The sequence below is a fragment of the Pelmatolapia mariae genome, linkage group LG3_W, assembly GCF_036321145.2.
Source record: "Pelmatolapia mariae isolate MD_Pm_ZW linkage group LG3_W, Pm_UMD_F_2, whole genome shotgun sequence".
Classification (NCBI taxonomy): domain Eukaryota; kingdom Metazoa; phylum Chordata; class Actinopteri; order Cichliformes; family Cichlidae; genus Pelmatolapia; species Pelmatolapia mariae.
In genome coordinates this window covers 76,555,363-76,577,472 of record NC_086229.1, presented here as the reverse complement: position 1 = coordinate 76,577,472, position 22,110 = coordinate 76,555,363, and the positions used below count along the sequence as shown (strand labels likewise).

Genomic DNA, 22,110 nt, shown 5'->3' with positions numbered 1-22,110 from the left:
TTTCCGTGACCAGAGACAGAACGCCGTGACAGTAAAATCCAAACCAGATGTTCAACCGGACCACAGGTGTGCCTTCACCTTACCCAGATTCAGGTGTCGCTCCGTTCATCAGCGTGCCACATGTCTATCGCCTGTATCCAGAGTTTCCCGCGTACAGAGCGACGATGGCCCCATACCCGGCTCCGCAGCACAGGTAACACTGCGTGCACCTGTTGCTCTGATTCCACGGGCTTTTTTTGTTATTGTTGTAAACTGCGCGATGTGATCGTTCAGTGTCACAGTCTGGCGTCACAGCAGAGGCGGAGCCAGACACTTTGGCATAGCTCTAAAGGGTAGTATGCATGTGGGATGGGGGGCGGTAGAAATGACTGAAAAACATTCTGTGAAGTTGAAGATTTATTAGGCTGTGTTTTGAGTTTTGTTCGAAATAGAATAACTTCATATAAGAAAAAGAATGTCGTACATGCATGACATATGTGTACTTATATATCTACTTTTTCTACCTTTTCACCATATTTATTCACTTTTTTAATTAGGCAGCAAGGGAGAACAAAATCAGGGCTATATCAAGGCACGAGGACTAAACCCCACTTCAACCAGACCCAGAACTGATCTGGAATTAGAACAGGACTACTTAGGACTGAACGAAGACAGAACCAGAATCAAAACTAGATGATAGTCGCACTGAAAATCATTATAGACCTGCACTACAGTTATTTTGTTTAATTCTACCAAAGTCCACTATTTAGATTCAGAAAAGTTTATTTAACTATTTAGCCTTGTTGTGCAAACAAGCCTGCATATCATAAACCAGATTTTTAAATACTCTCCAGATAAAAACACAAACACTTTTTAAATTGTAAAAAATCAAATCAGACTAAATGTTTATTTTTTTAGATTAATAAATATAAAAAACGTATTTGTTAAATTTAAGAGTAAAGAGAGAAACTATATGTATTTCTTAATTGTAAATGACACCAAATTGTATTCAAAATTGAGCCACACTTACGGAGCTCCACAATTCTTTTCCTGGTGTTTTGGTTGACTTGATTTTCCCATGTCAAAGAAACAGGCTCTGTGTTTTGCCTTATATGCATCCACAGGTGTGCCACCAATTTACTCACATGGACTCTACTAACCTATCAGAAGCTTTTTAAGCTCAGAATGGAATCGTCTGGAGTTTTCTTATTAATTAAAAACAAACTTAGTGTATATGTACTCCCACATTTGATGACAGTGATACAAAAATAGACATCTCTCTCTCTTTATTCTGACATTTAACTAATTTAAAGGTATTTAAATATTTATTTATGTAAAAAAAAAAGTTTACTCTAAATTGATGTATAACAATAAAAACACTTCCCTAAAGTGTATGTAAATATCTGGTTTCAACTGTGAATATACTGCTGTGTATTGAAATTTCTCTTGTTTTGCATAGAAATGTATTAAACAACATACAGCATAATATATAAAATATAAATTACCTGTCCCACTGGGGCCTCCTCCCAGTGGGACATGCCCGGAACACCTCACCCAGGAGGCGCCCAGGAGGCATCTTTGTCAGATGCCCGAACCACCTCAGCTGGCTCCTTTCAATGTGGAGGAGCAACGGCTCTACTCTGAGCCCTTCCCGGATGGCTGAACTTCTCAGTGCTGAGGCCAGCCACCCTTCGGAGGAAGCTCATTTCCGCCGCTTGTATCTGGACGTAGATCGACTGGTAAATTGAGAGCTTCGCTTTTACACTCAGCTCCCTCTTCACAATGACGTACCGGTGCAGCGTCCGCATCACTGCAGCCACAGCACAAATCCGTCTGTCGATCTCCAGCTCCCTTCTCCCATCACTCGCGAACAAGACCCCGAGATACTTGAACTCCTCCACCTGGGGCAGAATCTCATCCCCTACCCGGAGTCGCACTCTACCCTTTTCCTTCTGAGAACCATGGCCTCAGATTTGGAGGTGCTGATCCTCATTCCCGCTACTTCACACTCGGCTGTGAACCGTTCCAGTGCGTGCTGGAGGCCTTCACCTGATAAAGCCAACAACCACATCAGAGCAGAGATGAGATTCTGAGGTCACCAAAAGTGAAAGCCCTCTGCCACTTAGCTGCACCTAGAAATCCTGTCCATAAAAATTATGAACAGAATCGGTGACAAGGGGCAGCCCTGGCGGAGCCCATCACCCACCGGGAACGAGTCCGACTTATTGCCGGCAATGCGAACAAAGCTCTTCCAACGGTTGTATAGGGATCGAATGGCCCATAGCAATAGGCCAGACACCCCATACTCCCGCAGCACCTCCCACAGGATACCCCGAGGGACACGGTCAAATGCCTTCTCCAAGTCCACAAAACACATGTAGCTTTTGCCCCCTGGTAGGGTCTCCCATGGCAAATTGGTCCTGGGTGAGGGACCTGACAAAGAGCGATTTAGAAGACCCTCATGAAGAAAACATCGAGGGAACAGTTTACCCTGACCGGGATAGGGTTACCGGGGCCCCGCCCTGGAGCCAGGCCCAGGGAGGGCGAGCGCCTGGTGGCCGGGCCTTAGTCCATGGGGCCTGGCCGGGCACAGCCCAAAAAGGGGACATGGGCCCATCCTCCCGCAGGCCCACCACCCGCAGGAGGCGCCATAGGGGTCAGGTGCATTATGTGCCGGCCTCGGTCAGGAGCGGAGGCCCTAGTGGACTGATCCCCGGCTGCCAAGACTGGCAATTGGGAAACACAAAGCCGCTGATCACAAACGTCATGTTAAAAAGAAGTATCTGCCTCTAGGAAAAGTATTCTTCTTTGAAGTCCAACTGGAAGTCTTCATTCTGATCTGTTTGTTGTTGTTTCTCAGTGTGACGCCTTCAAGCACGCCAACAAAACAGGAGAAGTGTTACAACCCTCACGACCCCACACTTACATTTGTAGATGGAGAGGATGATTTGGACTGTAAGTATCATGTGGGCACTTTTCAAAGTGACATCGAACCAATTCAAATCTAAAATATAAATAATGAAAAGAATTTTAAAAAAATAGTTTTACGTGTTTTCACACTAACCAGAGTAAAAAAGAATGCATGCACATTTATTCGTGTGTGACATTGATTTTTTACTTCTGTGTGATTGTTCTCAGTTTTGTATGAAGGCTTCATATCTCGCAGAGCTAAGATGTCCTGTGGTCATGCTGTGACCCCGACCTCTCTCACAAACTGGTGTCGCAGGTTGTTGGACCAGGTAGGCCACTGAAGGTTGGCTTTGTTAAAATACACAAGCAAACAAATAAAAACAGCATCCGGCAGGGTTGCGTTGATTCTTAACAGGACTATGTTACATCTACGTGAATAAATAAAGAATAATTAAAACAGTGGCCAATATATCATTGTTTTTTATTGGTGTGACTATAAGGCTTATTGCCATGTAGCGGAGACAGAAAGAAGCTACGCTGACTTAAATCAACACACAGAGCGTTGAACTGCTGTAAGTTCATGAACTTCTCTCAGCAGAAACCTGCTGTGCTCTCAAGGAAATAAATAAAACAGTCAGAAATGTTCAGCTTCCGTCTTCTCTATTATAACTTGTAGCATTTAAGTGATTTAAGTTAAATTGCTTCTGCACTGAAACCTGTAATACATCTGTGAGGCTTCAGTGTAGCTTTGAATTCCACCTGTTCTGTTACAGCTGTGATAATTTTAGTGTTTCTCTAACGCAAAGAGCATAAATGACTTTCAGACAACATATAACAAAACTGTGTTTCATCAAATATTTGTACATATAGCAACACATTTCTGATGTATGATGAAATATTTCTTTGTTTGTAGTTTTAATAATGTAACTTCCTGAAAAAACTCATCAACTTGTTTGGTGTTTTGTTTCCAAAATGTGAGTCTAATCATTCTCTCACCTCTCCATATTTTAATAAAGGGTGAAAGCAGGTTTGTGTGTGGTGGGTCTGGTTGTAGTGCTGAGTGGACTTTTGCAGAGGTTTGTAAAATGGCTCTTCTGACCCCTGAAGAAATGGAGTACTTTCAAAAAACCATGGAATTCAACGCTGCCAGGCAGACACTTACTACTAAGATGGTAAGAGTTTCATCAACATGTTATTATATACTGTGAATTTAGACTTGATAGACATTTAGCTATATATTTAATATTGCCCCAACTCTGTCTCCATGTAGTGTCCTGGATGCAGATCCACTGTGACGAGAGAGAATGAATCCGATTTGAATGTCCTCTGTGAAGTGTGCACAGCAGTAAAAGGACGGCTGTTTGAATTCTGCTGGCAGTGTTTGAGGGAGTGGAAGGGTGCACGGCCTCGGAAAGACCGCTGTGGAAATCGTGGCTGCTGCAACCCGTCACTAGAAACACTAAAGAAATGCCCAGATATCAAATTCCATGGGTATGACGATGAGTATGAGTCCGAGTATGAGGATGAGGATGAGTTTTATTCTGGAGTCCTTGTTTGTCCCTCGGTCCGTGCCTGTCCTACCTGTGGTTTGCTGTTGGAGCACAGCACAGAGGCTTGCCCATCAGTTGATTGCCCTCAATGTAATGTGACATTTTGTTTTGTGTGTCTGAAAAACTCTGGCGAATGTTTGACCAGTTGCATTGCTGCCCCCAGACAGACCTCTATACCTGTGTGGAAGAAATAATGGGAAAGAAACAAGGCTGTTAACTTTCACTTTCTTTTATTGAGAGTGCCTTTTCTAAATGAATTCACTATGCTGTGTTTTAAATTCTCTGCTTTGAATAACATCACATAATAAATAAAAAATGTTTTGTTTTATTACTGAGAAATTTACTACCAGATGTGATCTTTAGAGTTGTGTCATGTCTGAAGTCTAACGATAAATCTGAAAAATGTTGTTCATTTATAAACTTAGAATAAGATTAAACATTCTGTGTGCACATTTTGTCTTCTGGTTAGTTACATATATAACACAGGTTGTTGTCTGCTAATCATACATTTTGATTGTGTTCCTAGCTACACATTGATAAATTGCTTAGAGAAAATGTTTCTTTTAGTAAAATTTTGTTATATTTAATCAGTATCAATGTGTAAATGTAAATAAAAACATATCTCTTGGGAAGAAAAGCCAACAAAACCAACTTCAATAAAATCGTAACCCTAACCCCATCACCAGGTTGCTCAACTGAGCCTTTAGTCTCAGATGTCCACTGTAAACTACCTATTAACTAGAACTGTCCATGTCAGTGTTTGGTATGTAACCAGAACAATGTTTGGTTTGGTTTTTTGCTTCTTTACATTCTGGTTTTTGTGCCAAATGAAGGCTAGCAGTGGATTCATGAGTCCTGTTGTACAAACATTCATATTAAGTAATTTCAACACCCAGTTTGATGCACATTCACAACACAACAATCCTCCAAACTCTCCAAATAAAGTAATAACTCATAGTGTTAGAAACACAGCGCCACTGGTCATATCAACTTTGACTGTATGATGCAAGTTTCCAAAGAAAAAGTGATAAAACCCATAAATCATCACATAAACAAATAAACCTGGAGCCTCAGCAGGAAAATAAAATCATATAAGTGCTGATCTGCAGCCATATGACTTCTTGTAACTGCTGGAGAGAAACTGAAAGTGAAAAAAACAGAATAAATGTCTTGGGGACGTTCCCTGGTGTGTGCAGAGGTCAGTTTCTGTGTTTACTGCTCAAACCTGAGAACGATAACAGCTGGGATCCAAATGAACAGAGTGCGGATAATTCTGGAAAAACTGAAATTTTTAATTTGTCCCAAGATGATGTGGTTTCACTATGAAGGGAATAAAAGTTTGACTTCTACAGTTTAGCATGTTGTTGCTTGCAGGGCAACATCTAAATTCATTTTTCCTCCTTTTTTGTGCAGGTAAAGAACGGCTTTACTGTGTTGTGAGTGATGCACCAATTACAGAGTTTAACCAGTTAAAGAAGTAACAATATTTTAAAGATCCTTTCACACATTTTCACTTTACTGTAAGGCCACAAAAGCTTCAGCTTCTTCTTTTGGAGAAGGAATTTTCAAAACAAGCTTTTTCATAGCTCAGTCATTTTCCAGATAATGAAGCTGAGTGGGAAGAAGCTGGGATGAGAATCAGCACCTCCAAGTCTGAGGCCATCGTTCTCAGCTGGAAATGGGTGGAGTGCACATCAGCACATGTGGTCAGGGATGAGCTGCTGCCCCGAGTGGAGAACTTCAAGTATCTCGAGGACTTGTTCATGAGTGATGGGGGAGTGGAGCGAGAGACTGACAGGCACTTTAGTGCTTTACTGGTTAAGTGTGGTGAAGAGAGCTGAGTATAAAAGTGAAGCTGATGATTTACATGTTAAGCTATGTTCTTCCCCTCACCCACGGTCATGAGCTGTGGGTTGTTGACTGTGAGAGACTGTCGATACAAGCCACAGAGTTTTGTCTGAAGGGTGAGGGCTCAGCCTTAGAGATAGAGCGGTGTCATTGTTCTTGTTATCGTCATTTTATTACAATCATGCAATAACAAATGTGGGGAATTCCAGTGGTTTTGTAGATGTGGAGAGCCAGGGGAAATCCTGTGTTTAAAGTACTTTCACTATCACTTTCTCTTCAGACATTTAGAATACATCACATGATAAATAATTTGTAAAAGCTGAGCATTACATGGTCAGTTTATGTCATTATTCAGTTCGTGTAGCCAATGTTGCACCTTTTAATATTTTACTAAATATGAAAGACTTGCGTGTAACTGTAAAACATATTATTATTATTAATGATATAAACCTGTGGATTTTTCTTCCTTCCTGCCTCGTTATTCATCGTATAATGATCATGTAAAATTTGATTCTTTATAATACTTTATAATTCTTTATAATTCTTTTTCTTCAACATTTACACCTAAGGCATTTCACATCTGAAAAAGATTTCCTGTGTCATTGCAGTGGAACATAACATGTCACAGAAAATAAACAATTAGATTTAAAAATATAATCCAAGATCATTTGTGAACCAAAATGTTCCAATTAATCTGAAACACAGAAATAATACTCATCACGATGCATGGCAGATCAGTTTAGAAATAATTTATTAAACATTATTTGAAAATTATTTCAAATGTTGCCAGTGACATAAAAACTGGAAACTACTGAACACAGGCTACAGGAATCCTTTTTGTATTTATGCACATCATAAAAGGATAATGTTGTGTGAAATAGGAAATTGAAAACAAATTTCTTTTTTCAGCTTTTGTCTTGTGGATGTTGCTCTGTGTACTGCTACATAATTATAATAATATGACACACACACACACACACACACACACACACACACACACACGTTTAAAATTTATATTGGATAGAAAGGTAATATTCTCTATACTTGTTGTTTAAGTGATTCATGTGAGCTAAAAGATCAGAAATCTAAAAAGGCTCTGTTTCAGACTGCGGATCTGTGTTATACAGTGAGAAGAGATAATCCTAATTTGTCATCCCAGGAACAGAAGCCCCACCAACGTAAATAAAATAAAATAAAATAAAATAAAATAAAATAAAATAACATAAAAACTTACAGGGCCATTAATCATTATATATTCCGAGCTCCTCCTGAGATCCGGACTATTCATTTATGCGTGCGAGTGAGCGAGCTCCATGTAAAAGCCGTAAAATGAAGAAATGATGAGAGAAGGAAAGTCGGAGATGCCAGACTTAAATCAAAATGATGCGTTTTCTCTTCTTCGCGTATTTATAACTCAGTCCATCCTGTTCATTTGACGTGGTCACATGAATTAATGATGGACTCCTTCACCCTCCGTGAACCTTCCTCACCACCTGCACAGTCGAGCCGGCTTTGATTCCACAATCGGCCAGTGATGCAGTGGGCCTGTCCAGTGGCTTGCCATCAACGTGCAGCTTGACATTTTCCTCGGTGCATCCTAAAACACCTTAAGACAGGACAGAGAGGATTTGACTTTGCAGCCTTCAGACTAAACATAGCTACAAATATGTCATAAATAATTATAACATGTTCCCTCCATTAGAGTGAGTGGCATTAGAGGTTATTGTTTAAAATAATGGTGATCGTTGTTGCGAGTTAGCAGCTGAGGGATTTTATCAGTATTATACAGATTTAAATAGGCTAACTGTGTGTGTAACTTTTCAAGCAAAACAAAGATCTTTAAGATGTTTGCGCGTTTGCCCCCACCCCCTCAATTTTGGTTATTTACCTAGGATGACGATCGTCTCCAGCATTTCCACTATGAAAGAACTCAAAGCCATATTAAGCATTTCGGTGTGCAGCGGCATCAGATGCACCTGACCTGCAGGCGTGATAACGGCGACTCCTGTCATGGCTTTGTTCAGGAGGCGAATGTGCCTTCCTTCCAGCTTCTCCGTCCAAAGATTACGCAAAGTGACGGTTTGTTTACTCTACTTATACCTCCCACTCGGGGTTGGAGGCAGGCTCTTGTCAGTTCGTTGTTACGTTTTAACAGGGAAATAAAACGCTAACGTGTCATCATTGGGATTTTTCGGTTATGATGATATTCAAGCCATTATTAACATCTTGTTAAAAAAAACGAAGTGAAAGCATTTCTGTCTTCTTTTGTATTGTTTCGCAGACAAAAATGTACATGGTAAGTACAAAGACATGGGTAAGTAGGGAAGATAGTTTCAGTTGTTTAATCAGTCTTTATCAAATTCAGTGTACGACACCAGTCAAACGTTTGGACACACCTTCTTATTTCATGTTTTTTCTTTATTGCCATGAGTATTTACATTGTAGATGAACACATATGGAATTATGTGGTAACCAAAAAATGTGAAATAACTCAAAATATGTTTTATATTTTAGATTCTTCCAAGTAGCGGCCCTTTGAGCTTCAGAAGGTAGTCACCTAAAATAGTTTTCCAACAGTCTTGAAGGAGTTCCCAGAAATGCTGGGAATTTGTTGGCTCTTGTCCCTTAACTCTATGATCAATCTCATCCCAAAGTAGTTTACCTGAACAGTAGTGGTTTTTTTTATATATTGGCGACCCGGGTCGTTGCCCAGGGCGGCATCGTGGTGGGGGGGGGGGGGGGGGGGGCGCCATCACGGGCCATCAAAAAAAAGTTGATTGCACCCATGCTGCAACGACATCATGCCAGCGCATTTTTGGGATTGCATGAGCACCGATCGGTTTTCTATCGCCCATTTGCGAGGAGTAAGGGCGCCCTCTGTTTGCGAGGTACGCCTGCTGCTTGCGGCACAGGGAGGAAAGGGGAGGGCAATAGGGGATTCTCTGGCTGGCTGAAGCGGCATCTAATAACCATCTCGCAAACAGCTGGTTATTAGACCAGATATTATGATACAGACTTATAATTTGCATTTAATGATGGTCCGACTAAACGCAAACCAGATAGGATGGCATGTTGCTGCAGGATGCTGTGGTTGCCATGCTAGTTCAGTGTGGCTTTAATTTTGAATAAATCCCCAACAGTGTCAAAAACAAAGCACCTCCACACCATCACACTTCCCCCTTCATGCTGGGAACCATGCATGTAGAGACCATCTGTCTGGGCTGGTTCTGCATATTTGAGTGGGCAAACAGAAATATAAAAGAGGCACATGGTAGCAATGGAGGCGAGAAAGGAGTGGGGTGCACTGTATAAATGTTTTTTATGTAATTGCACTTTGTCTCTGTAGCCCCTTGTCTTGATCAAGTGCTGCTTTTGACAGTGCTGCAATATTTCCGACAGGGGAAACAGAAGCATGTATCCTATACAACTGAGTACTCCAGCCACAGTCGAGTGCAGTACCATGGAGGATTAAATGATCTTAATGTTGTACCACCAAATACACATTTGGGGTAATTACCCAGTATTCACTGGGATGGTGTATTGCTATTTCAGTCACTAGGTAGCTGAGTGGGTTGCTTTGGCGTAGCAATTTCTTCATTTTGCTCTGCCCTGCCTACTGAGAAACCTGACACATACTAACAGTGATTAGCCGAGAGTGATATGTTTAGCCGCATGTTCTCCTTAAATTGCTGTCTGTCTGAGTGGTGTCCAAAAAATTATGTGGGCTTTATAGGTAATTGGGAAACTTTCTGGAGGAAACCTGGTCTTGTTAGGAGAGACAGCATCCATCCCACTTTGGATGGAGCAGCTCTCATTTCTAGAACTATGGACCAATTTAATAAACCCCCCAAAATCTGACTATCCAGAGTTGGGACCAGGAAGCAGAGTTGCAGTCTTACACGCCTCTCTGCAGCTTCTGTCCTCCTGTTATCCCCCCCTGTCAGGAGTTTTCCTGTAATTCAACTCAGATTGGAATAAATGACACTCAGACAGGTTTTACAAATTAACGTGCACGGGAGAGAACTGGACAGGCGCCGTTCCTTCGCTTGACCTCAGTTGCTCTCGTCCGCTCTCCCGTAACACTGCTCTTTTATTGTGGTTACATGAATATGCATAGGTTCATTAACATATGACAGCTTACATAGGTATACATGTGAACAAAGAATACCCTGTGTGTGTGTGTGTGTGTGTGTGGTCATAAAATGACTTCCTAACCCTGCTGGCCTGGAAGTCCAGCAGTTCATCTAAACAAAATGCACTTAGAGTAAAACAGACATAGATACGTTTATCCTACCATAAAACAATAAAAGAAGGTACGACCTCTCTTAGGAGACGTGTGATCTATGCCAGAACACTCTGAGGAGGAGTGAACGCACTCCCCTCTTCATGCTGCACAGAGTTGTTACAGACCTCCTAGGATGAGACATTCTTTCAATCTACAAATGACTATATACTTCTAAGCATATATGAGATAAACAATAAGACAAGGTGTGTGACCTCTCCCATGATCCCAGGATGTGGGTGTGAAAGTCAGGGAGCTCTGGAATGCACACAAAGCTTGCACAACGTAACTTCTCTAATAAAAAGAGCAAACACATCTAAAAAACCTTAAACAAAATGTACTTCTAAACATAAACATAATAAAATCTTTCAACATCCCCAAACCCTATCCCCTTAGAGACTGTGTCAGCTCCCAAACAGACAAAAAACAAACTAAAAACCAGCAAAAAACAGACTTAAACATGACAAATCACAAATAAAGAACAATACAATATCCACATCTACACCAAATAGTAAAACAGTAAAATGTGGATAAATAAACTGTAGTTCTCTCTCTTCCAAGACTCTGTTAGTACACGTGTTAATAATTGATCAACAAACTGATTTACTCAGCCTTACAGAAACCTTGTTACAGCAGGATAATTATGTTCGTTTAAATGAATCAACACCGAGTAAAACTAACTATCAGCACCACAGGCCTTCAAGCTGGCAGCAGTTAACCCGTTACTTCAAAAGCCATTTCTTGACCCAGTGGTCTTAGCTAATTATAGGCCAATCTCTAACCTTCCTTTCATATCAAAAATTCTTGAAAGAATAGTTATCAAACAGATAACAGATCTTCATGTCAAAGTCACATTAGGTCACAGAATTTCTGCTTTGCTCAGATTCATGTTCATGCTCATGTTTAGACTTTTTTCAACGTTTATGTTTGCATGTTCCTGTTATATACTATACTGTTGATGGACATCTGTTGTTGACACAAAAAAAGATTCATTTTGATCAGACACTGGCAAGATTAATATTGCTTTTGGAATAACCCACATGCAACCAAATAGATCAGGGTGAAACCCCCCCAAAAAGTAACGACTCTTCTCTTTTCTTTTCTAACTATAGGGAATGTCTGCTGAATTCGTATTACTTCATGTTCATGTCTCCAAAGAAACTGTGAGAAAACTGACTTTATTCTCACATCCAGAATCTGTGGATGAGCTAAAAGACATTATAAAAGAAAAGTTGACTATGACTATGACTATGACTTTAGCTTATCATACAAAGACCCAGACTTTGACAGGCAGCTTTGTTCACTTCTAGATATTGAGGAGCTTCTACAGAAAGCTGTTGTAAAAGTTGTTAGATCAGATAGTGGTGATAGTTCAGTAGCGTCAGATGACGCTACTGTAGCGTCAGATGACGCTACTGAACTATCACCACTATCTGATCTACCACATGCCATGACTCCAGACAGGGTTGAAGATGGCCTCAGGATTTCCCAATTCCTACATTTTCCTATGAGTTAGAACTCGTACTTGGTGAGGGTGATGTTGCTTATGAGAGAAAAGGAAAGGCTCTCAAGTTGTTTAGGGAACAAAAGCATGACATTCTTGAAATTCTTGCAGCTAAAATGCATAGTTTCAATGCATACCCCAGTGATCGGGACATATCAGCGGTAGCTTTGGCTACCGCTGATATGTCACTAAGCATCCTTGTCTAAAGGAGCCTGGATCACAGACAGGTTGGTATGGGTGGAAAAATAGCCTAAAGTTTAAGATGGGGAACTATTGTGCTAAATTGAGTCGGGCTGAATTTTAAGAGGTAGCTGTGAATTCTGGAAAGAGAAGTAGAAATGATCCAGATAAGCAATCGCCACACACTGATATTAAAAGACCTAAAAGGGCAGAAGTAAATTTTCTGCCGAACTTCCCAAGGGGTGTAGATGCTGTTAGCCTTGACCAGCTAAGACTACAGATTATGGATGAAGTCAAGAAAAGGGAAAAGAATCATGTCCTGATTACAAAGCTGATGCGCACCACTTTTGCCTTGCAATGTAAACAGATCATCAGTGATGACCTACCAGTAAACCTAAAAGTTCAAATAAAGGTCAAGCATGTAAATGATGTTCACCACAATGTCCATTATTCGGTGTAGAAATCTCCTTATTAAAAGCACGATTTCAAATGCTGTCATTCAGATGAATACTGGAAACTACCTAACACACCCTCATCAGTGTGATATGTAACCAGGACATGTTTGTTTAGTTTTTGTTTTTTTTACTGCTTCACATCCGGCTTGTGCCAAATGATGGCTATGAGTGAATTCATCAGTGCTGTTGTATAACCATATAAAAAAATAAAACATTTTAACATCCAGTTTGATTCACATTCAGAACACCACAATAGCGAAAGCAACACAACAAGCCCACAAACTATCCAAGTGAGATAATTCACCCAGAGTCTCTGATCGGTAGATCAGGTACTTTCCTCAACTTTGGCTACGTGGTGCAAGGTTCCAAAAGTAGTGCGATAAACCCATAAAGTCATAAAATAAATAAATAAACCTTTACTCTCTGCAGCACTAAGAGGGATTAACTCAAAATAAAAGTGTATAAAATAATGACGACTGCTAATCTGTAGTCACATGACTTCTCATAACTGCTGGGTTGAAATCGAAAGTAATAAAGAATAAATACAAAAAATCTTAGGGGCATTCCCTGGTGTGTGCAGAGAGCAGTTTCGGTGTTTCGTCTTTCAAACAGGTGAAAGGATAACAGGTGAAAACCAAATGAACCGATTGGCAACAATCCCGTGAAAACTAAAAGGACAGGAGAGGAGGGGAAAAAGGGAGGTACTGGGAATCTGCTGAAATAGAGACAAGCGATGTTGAGGCAGATGGAGGTGTGCAGTAAGGAAAGAATTTTGCAGGTTGACACAGCCTGGTGCAGCATGAGGAGAGCCAACCCGTTCTCACTCCCAAATCGTAACATTTTACGCTAGGTGACAAATCGTCAACATATTACGTTTTTGGGCACCCAAGGCGTTCCTACATCACGACATCGGAAAACTGCGGACACATGAGAACCGTTTGGACTCAATCTACACATCTTCGCTTTTTCCCTTAAAATCGCTTTAGAAAACACTATTTCACCTCATTAAAGTGCTGGTTAAGGTTAGGAATAAGGTTATGGTTAGGTTTAGGGATAAGGTTAGGTTTAGGCTTAGGTATACGGTTATGGTTAGGTTTAGGCATAAGGTTATGGTTAGGTTTAGGGATAAGGTTAGGTTTAGGCGTAGGGATACGGTTATGGTTAAGGTTAGGAATAAGGTTATGGTTAGGCATAAGGTTATGGTTAAGGTTAGGCATAAGGTTATGGTTAGGTTTAGGGATAAGGTTAGGTTTAGGCGTAGGGATACGGTTATGGTTAAGGTTAGGCATAAGGTTATGGTTAGGCTTAGTGATAATGTTAAGTTTAGGGCTGCAGTACAGGGCTGGAAACCGCCGCGTACCATAACAACGTGGAAGGTCACCTTTCGCGTTCCTCAGGAACGCTGCAGGACATGACAAAACGTCGGGATGTTACGCCTCGGGAGTGAGAACGGGCTCGGAGAGCACCACGACACCCATGTCAGCAAACAGGAAACTGTGAATGGAAAAACCCAAACAAGAATACATCTTTTGTGAAGATAACAGAACCAAGATCACAGCACAGTGGCAAGATGAGAAGATTCAACAGAGAGAAATGACCTTCAAATTTGTCTCAAGATTATGTGGTTTTGACATGAAAACAATAAAAGTTTCATGTGTGCAGCAGAGTATGTTGTTGCAGAGAGCAAAACCTTCTAAATTCACATTTTGGTCTTTATATTTGTGCAGGTAATGAATGGCTTTACTGTGACATGAGGCATGCACTGATTACACAGTTTGACCAGTTAAAGGAAGAACAGTATTTTTAAGATCATCTCACAGATTTGCAATGATATGGAAAAGTACTGTGAGCTTCAGCATATGTTCTTTCATCAAAAGCTAATGATAAGTTCACTGCACTCAAATTCTGAAGGCAAAAGGGGGTGCAATCCTATACTGGCAAGGCGTACCAGATTAGTGTGTGTCTTTCTTCCCAGCAGTTCACATATCATTTGGTTCATAGCCCCACCTTGTGCCAGTAGGAAAGTACTATTTTAGGTACTCTGTAAACTATAAATGTATATGAAACTGCAGTTTATCTTATATCTGTGATAATTGGTCCTTTGTTAGAAAAAGACTACTTCAGGTACTAATGTGATATTGTCAAGGTCCGACGGTCCTCACCGGTCGGCCTGCCCGTGATGTCGCGTTCTCGCTCCCTCTCCCTCTCGTTTTTCTCTGTATGTTTGTTTGCGTCCTTCGGGGGCGCGTGCTCCTGGGGCGTCCCCGTGCTGAAGCCTTCGCACCTGCTGCTAATCTTCCGCCATCTTAGCCGGACTATTTAACACAGCGATCTTCAATCAGTGCTGGAGTATTAGCTAAGTTCGGTAGTGTTGCCTCGGATGTATGGCTAAGCTCATCATCGTACTCTGTTTGTTGTTCATAGGGAGTCGCCTGTTAATTGCGAATTTCTCTGTATTATTGCTCCATCTTTAACTTATCACATAAGGCGCATTAAGGCGACTGTTGTTGGCACTATGTAAATAAAACTGAACTGAACTGCACCTGCAGCCTTAATGATCTTTACAGTCACCTTGACACCTTTTTCTTCATTATTTTGCTCCAACATTTAATCTCTAGCTGCTGGTCACTGTTGGGATGAAGTTCCTTACAGAGCACAGCTTCTGTTGATAATATATAGAAATATGAATAAAAATAGATTAGATAGGACGTTTACAGTTGAATCAGCGGCCTGTACATTAACACTTGGTGGGGTGGATGTGGATGTGTGTCTTTCTGCAGTTTCTGTGTGTGTGTGTGTGGCTAGGCCTCGGTCTGGAGCTCCCTGAGGCATTGATACTGATATTAAGGGTGGGAGGATTCCCCTTTTTGCTGCTCTGCAAAGGTATTTTTCTATTCCTTAGACTTAAGTTTACAGTAATGGACTGAATAAAGAGATTTCTGTGTTACTCAGACTTCTGCAGATTGAGTTGTAGCTGAGAAATACCGAGTCTCATAGTGTTGTCTGTTGTGGTACTACATTGTTTTTAGAACACATACCTCTTAAGAAATGATAAGTTTCTATTAGTCTCTTACACCTACACTTCAAAAAGATATGTAAATGTTAGTTATAAAAAGGAAAATAAGGAACATATAGGACAACTATTATTTCAGAGATTTAGTGAAGATGTGTTTGTGCAGTTTGTCTTTCAGAGATTAGGGGTGTGTAAAAGTAGAAACTTCAGCCATTCCCATTCAGTCTGGCAAGCCAAAGTCCAGCTGATTGTAAACTCCTTTTACTGAAAGCCAACTGAAATCCAGAGGCAGTGATTCCAGTAGCACTGGGATGCAAGTGAAGATAGATGTAACATCGTATGAGACCATTGTTTCATCTGCCTCCATAATTACTTCTCTCACCTTCTCAACAAAATCCAAGGTGTTCTGGATGTGGTGTTCAGACCTGCCTACCAACGGGTTGAGGATCAAAGCCAGAAACTTAGAGATGTTATAGGTGACTGAGTTGATCATGCTGACAATCGGTCTTGAAGGTGCACCCTGTTTATGTAGAGTCAGCTGAGACGCACTTGGATGAGTGACGAAACGTTTCTCCCACTGAAAACGCTACATCCAGATGAACAGAATCAAAATTTGGGGATTGCTGTGGTAGTGTTATTTGGCTCCTTGTGCTCTGTAGTTTTGAGCTTGTGAGAAAATTTTGTATTGCTTTGGATTTACACAAATCTATTCCACGCCAAAAATACAGTGCTGGATTGGTCCGGTCCAATTTAACCCCTGTGTACAGCACTATAAATTATGCAGAAATTATTATTTCTGCATAATTTATGTTATTTGTGTTACAATGTAGGGTATAGCGGTAAAATGTTGTTAGAAAAATACTCAAGTACAGACAAACAAAAATTTTACTTAGGTACAATAAAGAAGTATTTGCAATTCATAACTTCTCACCTTTAACATCAGCTAAATCTGAAAGACATTGTCTGAATTATGTGCCTTCTTTGTAACTTAATGCCAACTTAATGCTCGGGGGAAATGTATATAATTAGGTTTATTCTATGACAACTAAATTAGAAAACCAATTTTATGTCATTTATCTGTATATAGACATATCTGAACTATATTCATATTTAAAGGCATGTGTCACAATAAGCCTATGTGCACAGACATTCAGAAAGCCTATGTAGTGGTAGGGGCTTCAGGTTGTTAGGTTTTGCAAAGGGGCCACTGTGGTGCTCCATGCCTGCAGAGCTGCCCTCATGGCTGCAAAAGTCACAAGGTCATGATGAATAGGTTAAAGTTGAACTAGGTGCTTCAGCACCTCCTCCTCGCAGCGCATGCAGTGGTAGCCCATTGTAGCAGTGATATCAAAGCAGCCCTGGCTGAGGTAAAAGTCCAGCGATGGTTTGTTCCAGTTCAGGACGGTGAAGTTGAGCTGGTGGCAACCAGCAGCCAGAGCCAGCTACAGGAGAGCAAAAACAAGAAGAAATGACTGCTGAGCTGAGATGTAGCATGGAGGCTGCTTCTGTATGCTGCCTCTGAGACACTGTTAAGTATTTTTTGCTCAAAAATATTGAAAACAGGAAAATCCTCAAGGTTTATCTTCTACAGTGTTCACATGTTTCACTCACCTGTGCCACCTTGCTCATTAGTGCTTTACCAACGCCTTTCCCTGAAAAACAGATCATGTGCATTACTTGAGATTTCCTGCCAATATAGGGACACAGTGATGATGAGACATCTTTTCAGAGGCTGTACTGTACCTCTGAACTCAGGCATCACGTATAGGTCCTCCATATAAATGGCTCTGGCTGCAAACGAGCTGTAGGAATAGAAAAAAAGTGCATAGCCGATCTTCGTGTGCCTTCAAAGAAGAAAAATATCAGTTTGAGTGAGCTTACAGTTTACAGTTTTAGTATTCATGAATTTATATATTTATTTTGTTGTTTCTTCCCACTGATTTAATGAGTATGACTATTTAACATAATGATTATTAACAGCATAATGCTTTACTTTACACTGTAAACACATAACTATGTATCATTCCCTTTACATCAGTGAAAAAAATGATATGATCTGTAGTGCTGCTCACAGTTAATGTGCAGCAAACTTCATTAAAGGTCACATTTCCTAGTGGTGAGGCTGGTTAGACAGCAGAACATCAGGAGTCATGTTGCTGGTGCCCAGGGACACTATGCAATATATTCAGTTTTAGAATTTATATCCAGTGTTAACTGTAGCCTGGCTCAAAATGTTAATGCTGTCTTATTTTAATAAACAACACTGTCATATGCAAAACTAGGGTGGCACTAGGGGTGGAAAGAGGCCATTTCAGGGTGGCACATGCCACCCCTCTAGATCGGCCCCTGCTAGTGGCTTGATGAATCTGATGAATCCAAAACTATTTGGCTGCTAACTTCTCTGCTGATTGGTTCTGGAGAATTCATGGATTTATTGAGTTTTTCTAGCGGCTGATGAGAGTGGAGCACAACATTAATGAGGTCCAGGACATAAGTAGCTACTTCTCAGTATAGACTCTGATATTTGAAGTCAGCAGACAATGAGAAATGAGGGGTGGATTAAGATTTTTAGTACTGTGTTCTTTTAATGACCACTGACATCCACAGCTTACTTCCCCTGAAGCAGCTGAAATCCACATTTAACAAAATGTCGGCAGAATATCTTTCTTGGTTCACAGATTATTTCACAGCTGCAGAAAAAGAGATTAAACATCCAGTTTCTGTGTTTCACGAAAGATTCATGAAAGATTTAATTGCAAGTTCAAGAATAAACTCAACTAAGGTTATTATAGTTATTCAAACTAAAACCTAAAAAAGTTGGAAACAAGCATTTCAGTTCACTAAAATAAAAATTAAAAACTGGACTTTTGAAAAAGAAAAAAGTAAAACTAAAGGAAATAGTTTAACGAACTTGGAAAAACTAACTATTTTTTATTTTTTTTAAGAAGAGAAACAATTTTCTTAGTTTTATTACAAGATAGTTTGGTAAAACTTTTGTTAGAACTCACCTGATGTGGATTTAATGTGTTTTTTGAGACTCTGGGTGTCTTTTAACCCTAACTCTAACCCTTAAAGACTGAAACTAATTTTTTAAAAAAATGTACTAAAACGAAACATTTTCAAACAATAAAAGCTAAAGTGCAATATGAAAATGTGCTCTCGAAACTAAACTGAATTAAAACAATAAGTCAAAATTTTAAGAAATATATAAAATAATAATGAAAAAAAAAACTACATTAACTTCGCTCCGAACCTCTACTTGGATATCACCTGGGATTTAATATGTTTATGAAAATTATAAAACAAAACAATATATTTACGGTTAAGGCAAAAACTTAAGCATCACTAGATATACTACCTTTCTGGGTCAAAAAAACAAATAAATATAAATAAATAGCATCAGCTGTCTTCATTTATTAGCACATGCTAACATCACTGTTCCTCAGCCTTTTTTAAGTCCAGAGCCCTCTTCCAGATATTAGCTACCTGTTTTATTTTGTTAGCCTTTTTGTCTCTTGTGTTTGGTTTTACATCCCTTGTCAATTAGGTTCAGCTGTCCTCTCAGGTGTCTCCTGTTTGCCTTCATCACCTTGAGTATTTATTCCTTCAGTTTGTCTCAGTTCTTTGTTGGGTCCTTCTCATTCTCTCTCTGTGTGTGTCTCAGCTCTGTTTCCCTGGGTTTTGGATTCCTGCCCAGCCTGTGTTTTCTATTGTTCTGGGAGTTTAGCATTATAGCTGCCTTTTGAGTTTATTCCCTGTGTCTAGAGATGGCTTTATGAAACACTGAAACATTTAAAGCATTGCTGGAATTGTATTGAGGTGTCAAAACAAACTGAAACCCATCTCCACAGTGACTTCTGTTGGCCAGTTTGGCAATCCCACTACATCTTGATGATGCTGTTCTAAAATCAGTGACGCAGCAAGCCCTGCACAACAACACAACAGATACTTATTTTACCAGACTGTCAATAATTGTGATCAACACATGTTTTGGAAAAATCCCTGGGCTCAGTCAGCTTCTACAAACAGCCCTCAAAGTTTGGATGTGTTTGGTTGATTTTTAAGGTTACTGGAAGTTCTATCATCAGGTTTGTTCAACACTGCAACGCTTGAAGGTAGCACAGCGTTAAAAAATGGAAAAGAAAAAAACTAATTTACCATGAATGATGTGAATAAATAACTCACCTGTATTTAATGGATGTGTTTTTTTTTTCTAACAGTGTAAATATATTCTTTATGGTCTTGCAGTGATTAACGTGTTATAGCAAGGATGGAGTCACTACAGCCAAACACATTTTCTGTTGAAAGTAGAAAAAAAATTGACAACAGACAGATTCAGAGCTGAAAACTCCTGTTTTATGTTCTTCTTGAAAGCAGAGGTGATTTTTATTGAGGTATTTCAAGGAGTTTGCTGCTCTGTCTCTGCTGACATAAGTGAATAGAGCTCAGTCTCTGTTTTTCTCACCTTGTCTCCTCCGTATGAGAGTAATTATTCAAATAAGATATTTTAATACTATTTCTATATTTATATAATATTTTTTGTAATTGCAGTATTTTATTCAGTGTTTAAATGATTGTAGTATAAAAAGTAATTCAGTAATTACAAGGTGCAGCCCAAATGACGATGGTTAACAATAATGGGAATCGCTGTGGCTGGCAATGCCTAGAAAACCTTGTTTAGTCGTGGTCACATGACTTGGGTGTTGAACCACGCTTCAGAGCAGTGTTTCAAAACATCTGTGCTTTGGAAGCTTGACACAGTGTTGAAACATCTGTATCTTTTTAACTGGTGGCGCTCCATCCAAACGTCAGTCTTCATCTTCATAAGCATCACTGTGTTGACTCCAGGGGGTCTTCTCCTAAATCCTATCACCACTGGGATTCTGTCTGCTATGATAAGTCATGAGAGTCTAAGAGCAAAATAGCTTAATTTCTGTATCTCTATAAATCATGTTTAATATTTTTCTCCCTTTTTGCTAATGGACGGATGATAGGATATTGACAGTCAGACCCCTGTGCAGTAAAGAGGATGTATGTAGTAGACACAATAACAGAGATGATCAAATTGTTTCACTAACTCATCTAAACTAGGCATTTTGTAGAGGGTAAGGCAGCCGTGCCAGTTGTTTGACTTGAAACGGCAACTTTAATGTCATTTTCTTTGTTTTTGAGTTGGCCCATTATTTTCTACACTGTAACATGTACAATTTTTTGATGTATTTATTGCATGCCTAATACCCTGTTGTACAAACTTATTTTTAGGATTTGTGATTCTGTCCAGTGTTCCCCTCTGTACTTTGGTTACTTCTCAGCTAACTTTAAAGGCAGAGTGAAGGTGGTGGACACAAACGTGACTGAAAATACAAAAAATTTTAAATATACCACCTGTTTTGAAAACTAAATCACAAAGCTAAATATGAAATTGCACTAAATGCTTAAAGTTTCATACAGATGTATTAGAAGCAGCACCAAGCATGTAAAATATGGCAGTATCAGTACACAGTATTCATACAAATGAATAGTAACTATATTCACTATAGTAACTATATGGAGTAGTAACATGGCCTGGTTAGCTCAATAATATTGTGGTTAGCTCACTTGGTTAGAGCAAGGTGCTAATAATGCCAAGGTCGCGGGTTCAATCCCCGTACAGGCCATCTACTATTTTTGGGCAGCTGGATAGTGTAGTGGTAAGACTACACACCTTTGGAGCGGGAGTCACAAGTTAGATTCCAGTAACGGTCCTGGCTAGACCCCTCATGCTAAAAACCAAGCCCTGGAATGGCAAAAGCTATGTCTGCAGCCTGTCCGCAGCTCGGACACAAGCATTTCACTACATGTTGTGCTCTGTATAATTGTGTATGTGACAAATAAAGTTTGTTGTTGTTGTTGTAACTGTTGGTTAACTTTGAACTTGGAAAAGTAATTAAGTTCCAAAACCTAAATTGGACGATAAATCCCACACCTCATCTTCTCATGCAGTGACCTGTCTAAGCCTACACAGTTGTGTCAAATATTTACTCTTTTTTTCTTTTTTCTAACTCTGTCAGCACCTTGGTTAAACTACAGAAGTATTTACCAGAGCCTGAATACCTAAATCTCTGGGGTTTTCAAGAATTAGCCTCTTCCTATTTTTAATAAACCAAGTTTCTCAATTCTCCTTAAAAAATGTAAAAAGGTAAAAGTAATTGTTTTTGATTCAGAGATGTGAGATTCCTGTGTAGATGGGGATCAGTCCAAGAGGGTCTCCCACCTGGCAAACACTGCACCTGACCTCCAAGGCACCTTCTGGAGGTGGTGGGCCTACAGGAGGATGGGCCCATGTCCCCTGTTTGGGTGGTGCAAAGCCTGGCCCCATTGACTAAGGCCCGGCCAGCAGGTGCAAACCC

The 22,110-nt window shown here is 40.0% G+C and overlaps 1 protein-coding gene and 1 pseudogene across 1 annotated transcript; one reads left to right on the top strand and one right to left on the bottom strand.

The window, feature by feature from the left end:
* The first annotated feature begins 3,115 nt into the window (after positions 1–3,115).
* On the top strand, positions 3,116–4,633 carry LOC134618631 (uncharacterized). Its single transcript, XM_063464113.1, has 3 exons — positions 3,116–3,218; positions 3,906–4,061; positions 4,160–4,633. Exons 1-3 carry the CDS (start codon positions 3,153–3,155, stop codon positions 4,631–4,633), a joined length of 696 nt encoding a protein of 231 aa, XP_063320183.1. The 5' UTR covers positions 3,116–3,152.
* A 12,362-nt stretch (positions 4,634–16,995) lies between these two features.
* Positions 16,996–22,079, bottom strand: LOC134623988 (thialysine N-epsilon-acetyltransferase-like; annotated as a pseudogene).
* Positions 22,080–22,110: the final 31 nt, after the last annotated feature.